The sequence below is a fragment of the Sciurus carolinensis genome, chromosome 1, assembly GCF_902686445.1.
Source record: "Sciurus carolinensis chromosome 1, mSciCar1.2, whole genome shotgun sequence".
NCBI classification, from domain to species: Eukaryota; Metazoa; Chordata; class Mammalia; order Rodentia; family Sciuridae; genus Sciurus; species Sciurus carolinensis.
Window position 1 is genome coordinate 90,217,361 of NC_062213.1, and position 14,799 is coordinate 90,232,159.

Consider the following 14,799-nt stretch of genomic DNA (forward strand, 5'->3'; position numbering starts at 1 on the left):
TCTCTCTCTCTCTCTCTCTCTCTCTCTATATATATATATATATATATATATATATACACACACACACATATATGGCCCAACAAGCATGCATAGACACTGCTACATAAATAAATAAGTCACACAAGCATGCAGACATGCCTATCCTAGTTCACGTGGGCATGCACGCGCACACACACACATACACGCTCACCTACAACGGCAGGAACACCCTAGAGAAACCCCACTGAGCCGTGGGTGACAGCCAACAGAAAATGGTAGAAGGAGAGGCTGAAGTTGACTGCTCAAGCTCTGGCTCTGCCTTCTTTCACCCCATCTGCTCTACCCCTACCCTAGCACTGCTGTCTGCCGTGAGGATCAACGGGGATGGCCAGGAGGTCCTGTACCTTGCGGAAGGTGATAATGTGAGACTGGGCTGTCCCTACATCCTGGACCCTGAGGACTATGGTCCCAATGGGCTGGACATTGAATGGATGCAGGTCAACTCAGACCCCTCGCATAGGGAGAATGTGGTGAGTGTTGGGTATAGGATTCTCCTTACTCTGTACTTTGTGATGTCTACTTGTTGGGCAGCCAAGATCCTGAGGGGAGAAGGAGAGAAATTTAGGAAACTAATACTCTGTACTTCCCCCAAGTTTTCTCAGGCAATGACTCATAAGAACTGTGCAGCTGGGAATCAAGCTAGCAGTTAGTCTCCCTCCTCCCACTGTATTCCAAAGGGAAGATGAGGTATGGTCTCTGACCTCAAGAAATTCCCAGCCTGATCTTATACTTCTCCAACTGACCTCATCTGATCTCACCCATTATGTTGGAGGTTAGTGAGTCAGGCATCATTATTACCATTTTTCAGCTGAGAAAACTGAGTCTCAGAGAAGTTTAGTCAATTGCCCAGAGCGGCCACCCCACAACTGTGGCTCTGCCTGTCTCACCGCCTTTATTTTCTTCTCTTCTTTACAGTTCCTTAGTTACCAGGACAAAAGGATCAACCATGGCAACCTCCCCCATCTGCAGCAGAGGGTTCGCTTTGCAGCCTCAGACCCCAGCCAGTATGATGCCTCCATCAACCTCATGAACTTGCAGGTATCTGACACAGCAACTTATGAGTGCCGGGTGAAGAAGACCACCATGGCCAGCCGGAAGGTCATTGTCACTGTCCAAGGTAAGGCCAGGTTTCCCTTGGAGTCCCCTTCACCAGGCTTTAGGGCTAAGGCAGTGTGGCCATTCTGAGCCTGCTCTGCCTCTAGTCTGGGTCCTGGCTTACAATTGCCTGCCTCCTTGCAGCTCGTCCTGCAGTACCCATGTGCTGGGCTGAAGGCCACATGTCAAAGGGCAACGATGTGGTGCTGAAGTGCTTTGCCAACGGGGGCTCCCAACCCCTCTCCTACAAGTGGGCCAAGATCAGTGGGCACACTCATCCCTACCGAGCCGGGTCCTACCACTCCCAGCACAGCTTCCACTCTGAGCTCTCCTATCAGGAGTCCTTCCACAGCTCCATAAATCAAGGTGAGGGGGCCTTGGTGAGGGCAGAGAGGGAATGCATACATGATCAGGGACTCTGGGACCAGCTGGGGCTTCACTGGTTCCTCAGTGTCACCAAGTCAAACCTGGAAACATGTGGGAGCCTACTCCTCTGGACCTCACTCAACAGCTGCTATTGAAGGAAGAAGAGAAGGCAAAAGTAGGAAGTCGGTCAAAAGTAGTATGGTTAATTTGGAAGGAATATGGACTTCCATGGAAGGAGCTGGGCTTGAGCTGGGACAATGACTGACTGAAAGTCCCAAACAAGTGGCTTAACCTCTTTGTGCCATATGGAAAGGGAATAGTAATATCTACCTGTCAGAGATCTATGAGGATTAAATGGGATGAGATGTATGAAGTGTCTGTATATAGAAAAGGTGAATAATATTCATTATTAAAGAATAACAGAGTTAGAAAGGACCTTAGAGTTCCTCTGGTCTTATGCTGTCTGTACTGTACAAATGAAGAGAGGGAGGAGAGTTCCCCTAATATCATAGAATGAATTAATGGTGTCTCTGCCTTGTTGCTGGAAGAGGGGGTCCCTCCTTACCTTTGTCCCAGCAGGGGGAAGGTGACTCACCTGCAGAGTGGAGTGGAGCTGTGTGTGTGTGGGTGCACTTGCGTACATCTTCCCTCCTTTCAAAGTGATGTCCCAAACCCCACCCCACAGGGGCTAAGGATGGGGTGGGAGCTTTAAGATACAGATTCTCTACCTTACCCCATCATTCTGATGCTCCTCCGATTTCAGGCCTGAACAATGGGGATCTGGTGTTGAAAGGTGTCTCCAGAGATGATGATGGATTGTATCAGTGCACAGTGGCCAACCACGTGGGCTACAGTGTTTGTGTGGTGGAGGTGAAGGTCTCAGGTAGGTGTATTGTCTCTGAGGGTTCTTGGCTGGGAAAGTAGGACTGGAGGGAGGCACATGGGCTCTTTTTTGTGTCCCCCTCCCAGGTACTGGGGATGGAACCCAGGGCTTGGCAGAGCTAGGGAAGTGCTCTACCACTGAGCACTGGGTTCTATTTTGGAGTCTTCACTGACTGTCTTTTTACTGCTAGAGCAACTGGCCTGGGATAAACATGCAGACATAAGGGGTTAACTTGCATCTCTCCTTACCTTCTTCACTGGGTGTACCAGGGCCTGGAAATTCCCTGGGCTCCCACAGACCCCCTTCCTGGCCTGGCACCTCCTGGTCAGTTACCATCTGTGAGGCTGCCAGAAACCTGATCCCCGCCCCTACTTCTCTCCACAGACACCCGGCGTGTGGGAATGATCATCGGGGCCGTGCTGGGCACTTTGCTCATGCTGGCCTGCCTGGCGGTGGGCATCTGGGGGCTCATCTGCTGCTGTTGCGGAGGCTCCGGGGCTGGTGGCGCCCGCGGTGCCTTCGGCTACGGCAACGGCGGCGGGGTCGGCGGAGGGGCCTGCGGCGACTTGGCTAGTGAGATCAGGTAAAACCTGATGCATGCTGCATGCTGCTGTGCCGCAGGGGACCGGCGCCCTGCCCTCTTCACCCCTGCCTGCCACCGGCCGGCTGGGAACCCCACCCCAAACCTGCCCACCATCACCAAGGAGTGCTGGGACTGCAGCATGTCGACCTGCACCTCGCCGCATGGCTTTTCTGTCTTTCCCCCTTTCCCGTTCCAGTCTCCACCTAAGCTCCCCTGCCCTCCATTTCTCTCCAGTCTATGCGCCCTTCTGTCTGTCTTGTCTAGACTGTAAGCTCCTGGAGGGCAGGGTCTATGGTTTTTCACGTTTCCCCGGTGAGAACTCTGACATGCTTATTTAAGAAGAGTTAAGAATAGTGCTAATAACTTATATTAGAAGCAAACTAGAAATAAAAATAGAACAAGACTAGCAGTGCTAATGATTGCAATGCCTTGGGAATGGAGGGAAAAATGGAGAAGATTGATGGGTAGGAGGTGAGAAGAGAGCCGTGCTAGAGTGCACAAGGTCAGGGTAAGTTGAGAAGGAAGGGGAGAGCAGCTCCCGGAACTATAAGGCTCATTCCCTATTAGACGTGATAGTTCTGCTAAACTTCAAAAAGAGATGGAGGGCGCCTGGAGGGGGTTGCCTGCCGTGGGTTGTTCAAACACGTGTGGACAAGTCCTGTCTGGAAGATGGGACTGTGGCACCTGGGATCTCTGCAGGGTCGCCGGCCCAGGAAGGTGCAGAAAGGAGAGTAGGTTGAGGCCAAGAGAAAGAGGCAAGAGGCAGGTGGAGGGAGGTGCGGGAGACGAGAGGTTGCTAAGAGCCCCCAGCTCTACCCAGGCCGTGCCCACGCCGTGCCGCGGAGGAGCCTGCTCACCCGCCCGCCTGTTGTTTTCCACAGAGAGGACGCCGTAGCGCCAGGGTGCAAGGCCAGCGGGCGCGGCAACCGCGTCACCCACCTCCTGGGGTACCCGACGCAGAACGTCAGCCGCTCCCTGCGCCGCAAGTACGCGCCTCCACCCTGCGGCGGCCCAGAGGACGTGGCCCTAGCGCCCCGCACCGTCTCTGCTGCTTGCGAAGCAGGCCCTTCCCAGGTCTACGTCAAGGTCAAGAGCGCCGACCAGGCCGAATGCGCTGAGGGGCCGCAGCTGGGCAAGGACGGCCTTTTAGTGTGAGCGCGCGCGCCTCGCGCCGAGTTGCTCCCCGGCCGGGAGGCGGGTGCGGGGCTCTCTGCCTGCAACTGGGGACACGTTCGGGCCGGCGCAGACCTCGCTCCCCTCAGACCGCCTGGCGACTAGGGAGCTGAGGAATTTTCCTCGGGAAAAGAGTAGGACGGCAGAGCCTTCTCCCCCAAAGTGGGAGGAGGCGGGAAAGTTCGGAGGAACGCAGTCCAGAGCCCTTCCGCACCCCGGAGGCTCCAGAGCTTGGGGTACAGGGGTTGAGGGAGGGAGGAGCTGGCGGAGTGAGTATCCGAGAGCCGAAGAGGCGCAGGTTGGGTGTTCCCAGCCAAAGCAGAGAGTCCCTGGACCCTGGGTGGGTGGGAGTCTGGACTGAATTGTTTTTGTGTGAGATCCTAGCTCTGAGGCAACAGTGTTAGCACAATAAAGAAGCTTTAAGACTGAGGTGGCTGTCCGGTGTTCCACGGAGGGGCGGGCATGGGGTGAAGGGACAGGGAGGATGTGCTCTGCTGCCCTGCCCCATACTTGTACCATCTCCTCTTCCCCTTCTTGTAGGGGAAGTCGTATCTGGAAGTCCTATCTAATCCTACTCCTTCACAGTACTGTGGGAGAAGTGTGGTCCCTCAGAATGGACTTTAAAACCAGAAGGTCAGAAGTCAGAATAGGAGACTGGACTGTCAGAGATGACCTCCAGTTTTCCCCTGGCCTTTCTCTGCATCCTTCTGTCTTCTCCCCTCATTTACCTAATCCTGACTTCTTTATCTCTCCCAGAGGTATGCTTTTCCTTCTCAGCAACCAGAAAAGGATCCAGAGTCTGTGAGGGTACAAAGACCTCAAGGCTGTCTAAGCCAACGTTCCATTTATGGGAAGGAAATTAGATATATTGAGCACCCACTAAGTGCCAGCTGCTTTTGAATATTTATCTTATTCATCTTTTACTTTAGTTTCATTATACAGATGAAGAAACTGAGACCCAGGAATATCGGGTATCTCAATCAAGGCAATCAATACAGTAATTCAGAATTTGCTCTAGAAATGTTTGACTCCAGGACATCAGGCTGTTTCTCTGAATCTGGATTCCTTTAATGGCATCCCTGACAGAGGATATTCCAACTTATTATGTCCCTCCAGTGGCAGCTCACCACTTCCCAAAGCAGGCCATTCAGCCTCTGATTGCCAGTATTTAATAGAACATTTCTTCTATTGAACTCATATAGCTTTTATCTCTTGATCCAAGTTCTACTCTTAGGGAACCCAGAGCATCACATTTCCAATTCAGCTGCCTCTAGTGGACCAAGTGGTTGTACTTCATACAGCCCAGCTCAAGAGACATAGAACTGGGCACCTGTCTGATCTAGAGATAGGGGATCTTCAGAAGTGAATAGTACTTCAAGGTCATTTAGTTCTACCTGCCTCTCCCCAGCCACGGGCTTGTTGAGAGACTAGGCACTTTTCTGTCTCTCTTCTCTTGAAAAGAAGTTGGTCTTCCTAATTCTTCCTGCTTGTATCCTAGGGTCACATGAAATGGGGAATGCATGGGTTCCAGACTATCTGGGTTTAGGGATCCCCAACCCTGCCTGGCCCTAGGGTAGAAGCAGGAAGACATAATTAGGAAATGCTGGAGATGGCTTGGGTATTTGCAAAGGGGCAATTGCATTGCTGGATCTGCCTTGACAGAACTTGGGAGGAGAAACAAGATAGTGGTGAGACAAAGGGAACCAGAGACAACTAACCTGGCAGCTTGGGAGATGGGGTGGTTGGGGAATGGGCAGGAGTATAGAGGAAAGGGTACTGAACAGGTAGGGAAAGGAGAAATTCAGGAACCATTTGTCCTTTCACATACTTGGTCATACTTCTGAGCACTTCTCAGATGTCTTATTCACAGACAGATTTAGATCTTCAGCAGGGCACTGCACCTGGCACACTTTTGCCCTAAGGCAGGGGGCTGACTAGGTTGATCTGGAAATGGTGCTCCCAGCCTGAGGCACTTTCAGCGCAACCTCTTGCAAGATGGGGAGGGATAGAGGCAACCTGCTGCTGTATGGATTGTTTTGAGAGATATGGTCTTCTACATTCTACATTCTACATTCTACATTCTGGGAGCCAGGAAGTCATGCTTAGACTTAGCCCTCATCTGAGAGGTGGAAACGGTGAGGCTCTGGCAATGACTCAGCCCATTAAAAAGCAGCGAGAGATTTCAGAGAGAATTTGGAAGCAACTTTTGATTAGGATGTGAGGAAGTGAGGGTAGTACCTAAATCCAAAGCCAAGATTGTAGCCAGCACCCTGCTCAATGTCCCAAAGTGAGAGGAAGGGAGTTTTCTGTTCCAAGGATTTTGCTACAGGAACACCTCATTCTTTTTTGTTCATTTCTCTTGCCCAAAACCTTGTTCAGTGCTGGAGGAGGGCACTTGTGATAAATATTTACTGGTGGCTTTAGGACTGGTGTGGGGAGGTAGGCAGGGATGCTCTGGTTGATAGCATTGCTGGAGTTCTATGATGTAAGTACTACCACCATGGCTGTTTTCAAGCTGTCAACCTGATATTAGTGGCATGGAAGTAGAAGAAATGTTCAGTAGTACACCATTGTAGTATTTCTGTAAGTCAGATAGAATAGAAGTGAATAACCTCAAGAGAACTGTAGAAAGATAATCAAATAGGAATGAGTTTTCAGTACTATCACCTTTGTTTTAATATAACTTATTTAATTGTAAGCTTATGTAATTTACTTTTAAACAGTGACTGCACTAACAATTGCAAAATTCAGGACCACATCTCCAGGTGTTAGCCAGCTTTGCAGTACTGTTACAAAATCCCTGAGAGAATGAACTTCAGAAGAAGAAGGAATTTTTTGGTTTATGGTTTCAGAGGTTTCATGGTTGCCTGGTCCAATTGCCTTTGGACCTGTGGCAAAGTAGCACATCATGGTGGAAGTATATGGAGGAAGAAGATGCTCACCTCATGGCAGCTAGGAAGCAGGGAGAAAAAAAGAAAGAGGAGGAACCAGGGTCCCAACATCCCTTTCTAGGGCATCTCTAGTGATCTAACTTCCTCCCATTAGCCCTACTTTCTAAAGTTTCCACCTGCTGAGTGCAGTGGCACCCACCTATAATCCCAGTGCCTTTGCATGCTGAGGCAGTAGGATCCCAAGTTTGAAACCAGCCTCAGCAACTTAGTGAGAACTTGTCTCAAAATAAATAAATATAAAAGACTCTGGAATATAGCTCAGTTGTAGAGCACCCTTGGGTTCAATTCCTAGTACCACAAAAAGGGAAGGGATGGAAAGGCAAGGGAAGGGAAGGGAAGGAAGGAAGGAGGGAGGGAGGGAGGGAGGGGGTGGACGGGAGGAAGAAAGGAAGGGAAGGATGGAGGAAGGAAGGAAGGGAGGGGGAGGGAGAGAGGGACGGCGGAGGAAGGGAGGGGGAGGAAGGGAGGGGGAGGGAGGTACGGAGGGAGGAAGGAACAAAGAAAAGTTTTCACCCTCTCCCAATAGCACCATTAGCGATTCAACACTTAGCCTTTTGAGGGACACTTATCCAGACCTAAGCACCAGGTAAGTGGAAGACTAGGTGTACAAATGCTACCTCAAGTGTGGGAATCTCAAGACAGATCTGATTTTCGTTTTTCAAGAGAGACACAAATAGCATGAAGTCTCTTGTCTCCATTCCTCTTCCTAGTTCTGCCTTTTGCATCTCTTCTCAGAATTGCCAGGGCTAATTCTAGTTCTTTTTTTTTTTTTTTTTGGGTGCTGGGGATCGAACCCAGGGCCTTGTGCTTGCAAGGCAAGCACTCTACCGACTGAGCTATCTCCCCAGCCCTCTAGTTCTTTTGGTTACTGACAAATTATTTACATAATTTACATCTCTTTGGGAACCAAGGTCACTCTTGGGTCGTTAAGCTAACTTAGTATCCACAGGATTTCTATTAGTTCATCCCCAGGGTATCCATCCTTGGGAATTTCATTCTAGAGATATTTTGTCGTTGTTGTCATACTGGGAATTGAACCCAGGGGATGTTCTACTACTGAACTATATCCACAGCCCTTTTTAGTTTTTATTTTGACAGGGTCTTGCTAAGTTGCCCAGACTGGCTTTGAACTTGAGATCCTCCTGCCTCAGCCTGCCAAGTCACTGGGATTACAGGTGTGGCTCCTGGAGACACTTCTGAGTCTTTACTGCCTCATATTCTCTGATTTTCCTCCTCAGATTTAGGAAGTCATCTTTTAGCCATCTTCTCTTCATCCCCAAATTCTCAAATCTATTGGAATCCCAATGAATTGTCTATGTGGTGTAATCATGCCCATTTCATTTCAGTTATTCTAGGCATAAATTGTGGTGACTAGCGGAGGGAACTTAATTTTATCTCCAGACTCACTGGAACAAAGGAGTTTGGGTAACTAAACCAATAACCTAACTATTATCCTTCCAGAGTTAGAAAAACTCCTAATATCTATGTGCACAGACTGCGGAGTGCCTGTAGGCAGGGGACTGGATCAAAACTTTAACCCTGGTTCCAAGCTTTCTCCAGAAGCCTCCTCCTGGATTATCACCTGATTTGGTGAGAGTCTGGGAAACCCTGCTCTGGGGCTCATATTCTTCATCTGTCTAGCCCATCTGGAATAATCATTTTGTTTATTCTTGGTCTGTGGAAACAAACTTGATTCCATTTGGTTGCTTCTGCTTGGGCCAGGAAGGGTATGCTGAAGGGAAGGAAGGGTGGAAAGGAGAGGCTGCTTTGGGGAATCTTGAAGAGTTTGGGTGTGGTCACTATGCCTGTTGCTGGAGAGTGGACAAGATGGCCATCTGCCAGCCCTCTGTGACTATGGTCCTTGGTAACCTTATGAATGCTCTGGGAAAGACAGATGGCATGGGACCATGTGCGGTAGGAAAGAGATTGAAGCCCTTGACAAAGGCCAGAAATTAGGCAGAGGAGGATGGGGTAAAACCCTGAAGTGAGATGATGGTGGGTCCTGCATGGGCTTTTGTGGGAAGAAAAGAAGGAAGGAAAATTGTAATAAATATTTATGAGTCAGCCATGTTCACATATGCAGAGGAGCCTCAGTTTTGGAGTCAGACAGACTTGAGTTCATAATTAATAAACTCCCAGAATCTCAGTTTCTTCATCTGTGAAATGGAGTCGTTTATAGTGTTATTTTGTGTGGTGTGCATATTACACAATCTCATGCATAGTGGGTGCCCAGGTGAATCGTTGATCTCTCACCCTCCACATCCCTAATCTATAATTTCATCTCCCAAAAGAGGATAGTCCTGGAGGCACAGATCTAGCTACACAGAGATGAAAGCAGGAGGCAGTGGGAGGTCCACAGGGAAGGGGATGAAGCGAGAATGAAGCTATGGGATTGAACTTGGAGACAGCTCATGTGGATGAAGGAGCATGGAGTTTAGGACAGCAGGTATTAAAGTAGGAGAACTAGTATGCCACCTCTTCTGGCTCCTGGAGACACTTCTGAGGAGGCCTGGAGTCACATGCAGGTATTAATATTGACAATAATCCTCATTAGTAATAATGATATTAGTAATAACAGGAAGTACCTGAAACACAAGCTTGGCAGGGTCCTGGATGAGCTTCCAGAATCCTTGGGGCCACCTCCCTGTACCAGGGTGTGTCCTCCTGTGCCCTTCCCCTTTGACCCACTCTCAGTTCCTAGCACTCGGGACACAGCTGCTGCCCTCTGGGCCTAGTGTCTCCTGGGGTGCCCTCTGAAGGAGTGACTGTGACAACAGGGAGACCTGGTGGATCATTCCTAAAGTCTTAGTCTCTTCACTTTTGCCTATGAATGTTCAATGGGTAACTAAAAGCAGGATTAAAAGATTTATCGTCTCTGCCTCTATTTGCATCAGTCTTCTTTGATTTGAGTCACCTTGGATTCCAGGGATAACTAGGTTTTATTGGCAAACATCTTGTGACCAAGTTGAAGCCATCCCCGACCCCAGACAGTAGCAACTTCCTTATTCTGACAAGGACCCAGCTGGTCAACCCTAAAATAACGATGGACCAGACCATACCTGATCAAGAGCACCTGCTCTGGCAGCTGTGCAAACCCTCCAACTATGCAAACCCCAAACTTTGCTCTCATTCCCCTTTCTATAAAACCTCAAACTCGTTGTCAGACCCTGAAAGACAGGGTTGAGGATGTGGGTCTATTTATCTTCCCCCTGATAAAAGTTTCTTTCCTATTTTTCATCATTACCTTTTTTCTGTAGTTTTTTTTTTTTTTTTTTTTTTTTTTTTTTTTTTTTTTGAGATGAGTGGCTGGACTCGATTCATTGGGTCCCCAGGCTTCTGGTCTAGGACTCTGGTAATATCCACACAAAGCTGAGGGGAGACCTTCCCAACAGAGTGCACATAACTTTTCTTCAACTTTATGGGAATCAACAGTATTGAAAATGGGTTCCTCCAGTCTCCTCCAGACCCTGCCTGGGGACTCTCCTCCTATAAGTTCTCTCAGTCATCCCCTGACTGGTCCCCCTCTCCTTCTGCCTGTCTACTTGCAACATTTTAACCCTTCATCTTCAAAGGCTGGGAGTTAGGCTCCTGATGCCTGCTCTAGCCCCAGCTCTTGCCTCAGCTCCTAGATCCAGTCAGTTTTCCTTGCTGGGAAAACTCCTCTACCTCCCTTCTCCTCTTTCCTGGCCTGCCTCCACAGGAAGCCAACTTGGCCTTGCCCTGTCCCATTATCCAAGTCTCTTTCCTTTTTCCAGACAAGGTGAAGGGTGTTTCCTTTATTGTCTTTGTCCTACCTTGGGAGTGTACTATCATTCTCTCATCTCTATCAGCCTACGCTTCCCTTGAGGGGAGGGCCCTGTCTTTTCCGTTCTCAACACCTACTCCTTTTTGAGCTCAGAATCTTTTTGAGTTGGGTGTGGTGGTGCACACCTGCAACACCAGCTACTGAGGCTGAGGCAGGAGGATCAAAAGTTTGAGGCTAGCTTTGGCAATTTAGTGAAATATCATCTCAAAATAAAAAATAAAATAGAAAAGGATGAGGATTCAGCTCAGTGTAAAATGTCCCCATATTCAATTTCCAGTGCTGAAACAACAACAATGACAAGGACAACAACAACAACAAAACCTGTTTGAATTGATGGATTAAAATTAGAGTAATGGATAAAGTATGTACTAGAGACTCTTATTTCAATGTGGGATGAAGATAATTATCACTGCTTGTGATGACCTTCAGGTAGATGGTATGGAATGAGCCAGACATATTCCCCCAAACCTCTCTCTCTCTCTCTTTCTTTTTTTAATTGAGCATTGAACCCAGAGGCACTTACTGTGCTACATCCCCAGAACTTTTTATTTTGGGACACAGTCTAAATTGTTCAGACTGGCCTCAGACTTGCAATCCTCCTATCTCAGCCTCCTGAGTTTTTGGAGTACACCACCATGCCCAACCCAAACTCATCTTAAAGGTGCATGTGCAACTTGCTTTCCAGGACAGTGGACAACCAGAGCCAGGCAGGCCTGGGAAACAATTTCTCTAGTGCTCTGGCTCTCTCAGGTAAGGGCAAGTTGCCATATCTACAGACTGGGTCATGGTGCCCCTGTTCCTCTGACTAATAGTCTGTCAAAGTTCTTCCCTGTACAGAATATGGGTTTCTCACTAATGGTTTGTTGAGGATATGCCATGTTTGTGATCACTGCTATTGAAAAATTGAGCAACAGATCCTTGGTCAGGAGCCTAACCTGCTATTATAACATTGTTCCTGTGGAGAAATCTGATTCCTTCCTTTCAGTAAACATTAGCCTTTCCAGGAATGGAGCATTCAGTCTAGAAAGTGAGTGGATAGTAGTAATATCCTACCTAGCCATCCCATCTTCCTACTTAGCCACCTAAAATCTTTATGCCAATAACATCCACATTTAGGCACCTAAACCAGACTTCTCTCTTAAATTTCATGCTTTTCTGCTTAGATTTATTTATTGGTCCACAGAGGTGCTCTATCTTTGAGTTACATCCCCAACCTTTTTATTTTATTTTAAAGACAGGGTCTTGCTACATTACCCATGGTGACCTCAAATTTGGGATCCTCTTGTCTCAGCCTCCCAAGTCACTGGGATTATAGACAAGTGCCCAACTCTGCTTACATACTTAACAGACAGTTCAAAATTAGCATGTTCCCAAAACTACCTTGGATCAACCTTAAATCTATTCTACTGTCTTCCCTTCTCAGTTCACGGTACCTCTGTCCTTTAACTCCTTTCTTTCTTTTACCACTCCCCGCACCACATCCAACCAGTCAAGAGGCCGTGCTGGCTCAGCCTTCAGAGCAGGGCCAGAATCCAACCTTCTCTTCCATTACCTTAAAGCTCCCAGTCACCCTTCATCTCTTGTGTGGGTTACAGCAATGATGCCTAGACTGATTGCCATACTTCCTTTTCCACCTACAGTTTATTCTCAACAGAAAAGCCAGAGTGATAGTTAAATCATTTTTTTGCTCAAGCCTTCAAAATGATTTCTCAATGTCAAAGTCCTTATACTGAACCCAGGGCCTTCTCTCACCTCCCTGACCTGATTTACCAGTTGTCTGTCTCCTTGTGGATTTCTCCACTCCAGCCACACTGGCTTGTTTCTAGCACCTTAGGGCCTTTGCCCTGGCTGTTCTCTTTGCCCACAATGACTCTAGTCCAGATTCCCCAACAACTAAATCCTTAACTTCTTCAAATCTTTGCTTGTCTGTCTTCCTCTCAGTGAGGCCTATTATAGCCCCCTTATTTAAGATGACCTTAAATAATGGTACCAGGAGATATACTCCCCATTGCCCTTATACCCCCATTTTTTTCTTTAATTTGTAGCACTTATTCCCTTCTAACATGGTTTATAATTTATTTGTTGTAATCATTGCTAATTGATTCACCCCTTCTTCTCCCATACTATCAGCTCCACAGGAGGAAGCGCAAGGCAATAATCTTGATCTGTTTTATTCATTACGGTATTTAAGCTTCTAAAAAATGTCAGGCATGTAGAAGGCACTCAATAAATATTTTTTTCTGCCCCTCCTCCTCTGAGGTACTGGGGATTGAACCCAGGAGCACTCTACCACTGAGTTACAACCCCAGCACTTTTTTAAATTTTTGAGACAGGATCTCATTAAGTTGCTCAGGCTGGGCTTGAATTTGTAACACTCTGCCTCAGCCTTTCAAGTAGAATAAATGTTGTGTCAAAGAAAGAAAAGGGATGGGAGGGATGGAGCACCTGCAACAGGATTAATCCCCAGGCCCATGGCTCCTGAGAAGCAGCCCAAATCTGTTCATGGATGATGAAAATTTCCTAAGATGTTCAGAGGGTTGTCTGAGTCCAGCCTAGTGACTTCCTGTCTGGAAGGGGGAGATTTAGTAATGGAATTGCCTGGCCTGAGATTCTTGGCTTCCTCATTGGAGGGAATGTCTGAACAGTGGCCATGTATTGGCCACCTGCACATTCCCCACCCTCTGTATTCACTTAGCAAGTATGTTTTGGTGATGCACTTACTATATGTGAGTGGTAGGACTGGAGTATCAAACCTGATCCTTCCAGGAGCAATCAGTCTCCCAAGGGACATCCTTAAGTGCTTTTGGAGAAATTTAAAAATGACACATATGATTGTTGACTCAGTGCTCTGGAAAGAGTCGATGCCATGAGATCATTTGAGGGAAGGCTTCTGCAAGTAGGAGTGCCTGGGGTTGTGCCTGGAATCCTTGTTTAGAAAGCAAGATGGATCAGGGAGTAAATGCTGTGGGCTGGGAGGTAGGGAGAAGAGCCTGGATAAAGGGATAGAGTGCATGATTGTGTCATGTTCAGGTGACAGACAAGAGCCCAGTCTGTCTGGAATGGAGAGTGTGAGTGGCACTGTTGATAGCTGTCACCTCCATCTTAAGGCCCCTGAGAGCTAGGGCTGGGTGATGGGGAGAAGTAAGGTGTGCCTGCCAACTGGTATGCTCCCAGCAGGTCATCTGGCTCCTGGCCAAGGGTCCTTACTTCTGCTGCTCATTGCCCACTGAAGCCTCCTCCATTCAGCACTCTAGCTTCCCCTCCATCTTCCCCAGGAATCCCCAAAGCAGACAGTGCAAGAGAACTGCTCTTCTCTTCAGTGTTTAGACCATGGTTGATTCAGTCCTGTAGGAATGAGGCTACTCTAACGGTAGCATTGAGGCTGTGCTGGCCCCCAGAGGCAAAGTGACATGGTGGTGATGGATGTTTGTACATCCCTCCCATGGACCTGTATGGTGAGCAGGGAGTACATTCACTGGGGACAATGATGGCCAGATGGACACAGCTTCTAGGGATAGGACACTAAAGATCACAGAATCCTTCTCTGCAGGCCTAGGAACAGCCCTGCCCCATGACCCAGACTCTCTGCCTTCTCCTCCTTCAGGGAACCCATTCACCCTGGGAGTGTTATGGGACATCTTCAGCCCAGAGTGACTGAATAGCCAGAAACATTTTCTGTTTCAGCTCTGTTCCAGCCCTGTGATTGTGAGCCTCTTGCCAGCAGGCACTAGTCTGTAGTAAGCAGCACCTTCCTCACTGTCCAGCAAAAGTGACTCTCTCCAGCCTCCTGACTCTGAGGAAGCTCCTCTTCGTGTTCTCTCCACAAAGGGATGCCCCAGAGCCTCTGGTCTGGCAGTTACAACTTACCTCTGAGGGAGAGGCATGACATCTAGCAAACCAGCTC

The 14,799-nt window shown here is 48.2% G+C and overlaps 1 protein-coding gene across 1 annotated transcript; it reads left to right on the top strand.

Annotated features, from left to right (window-relative positions):
* The first annotated feature begins 251 nt into the window (after positions 1–251).
* On the top strand, positions 252–4,568 carry Vsig8 (V-set and immunoglobulin domain containing 8). The gene is made up of 6 exons (XM_047554642.1): positions 252–509; positions 955–1,156; positions 1,279–1,500; positions 2,264–2,383; positions 2,768–2,966; positions 3,848–4,568. Exons 1-6 carry the CDS (start codon positions 252–254, stop codon positions 4,119–4,121), a joined length of 1,275 nt encoding a protein of 424 aa, XP_047410598.1. The 3' UTR covers positions 4,122–4,568.
* The last annotated feature ends 10,231 nt before the right edge of the window (positions 4,569–14,799 follow it).

Coding starts and splice junctions, on each gene's coding strand:
- Vsig8 (XM_047554642.1), top strand. CDS start 252: ATGGTAGAAGGAGAGGCTGAAGTTGACTGCTCAAGCTCTGGCTCTGCC. Junction 1,157..1,278: donor GGTCATTGTCACTGTCCAAG/GTAAGGCCAGGT, acceptor GCCTCCTTGCAG/CTCGTCCTGCAGTACCCATG. Junction 2,967..3,847: donor GACTTGGCTAGTGAGATCAG/GTAAAACCTGAT, acceptor TGTTTTCCACAG/AGAGGACGCCGTAGCGCCAG.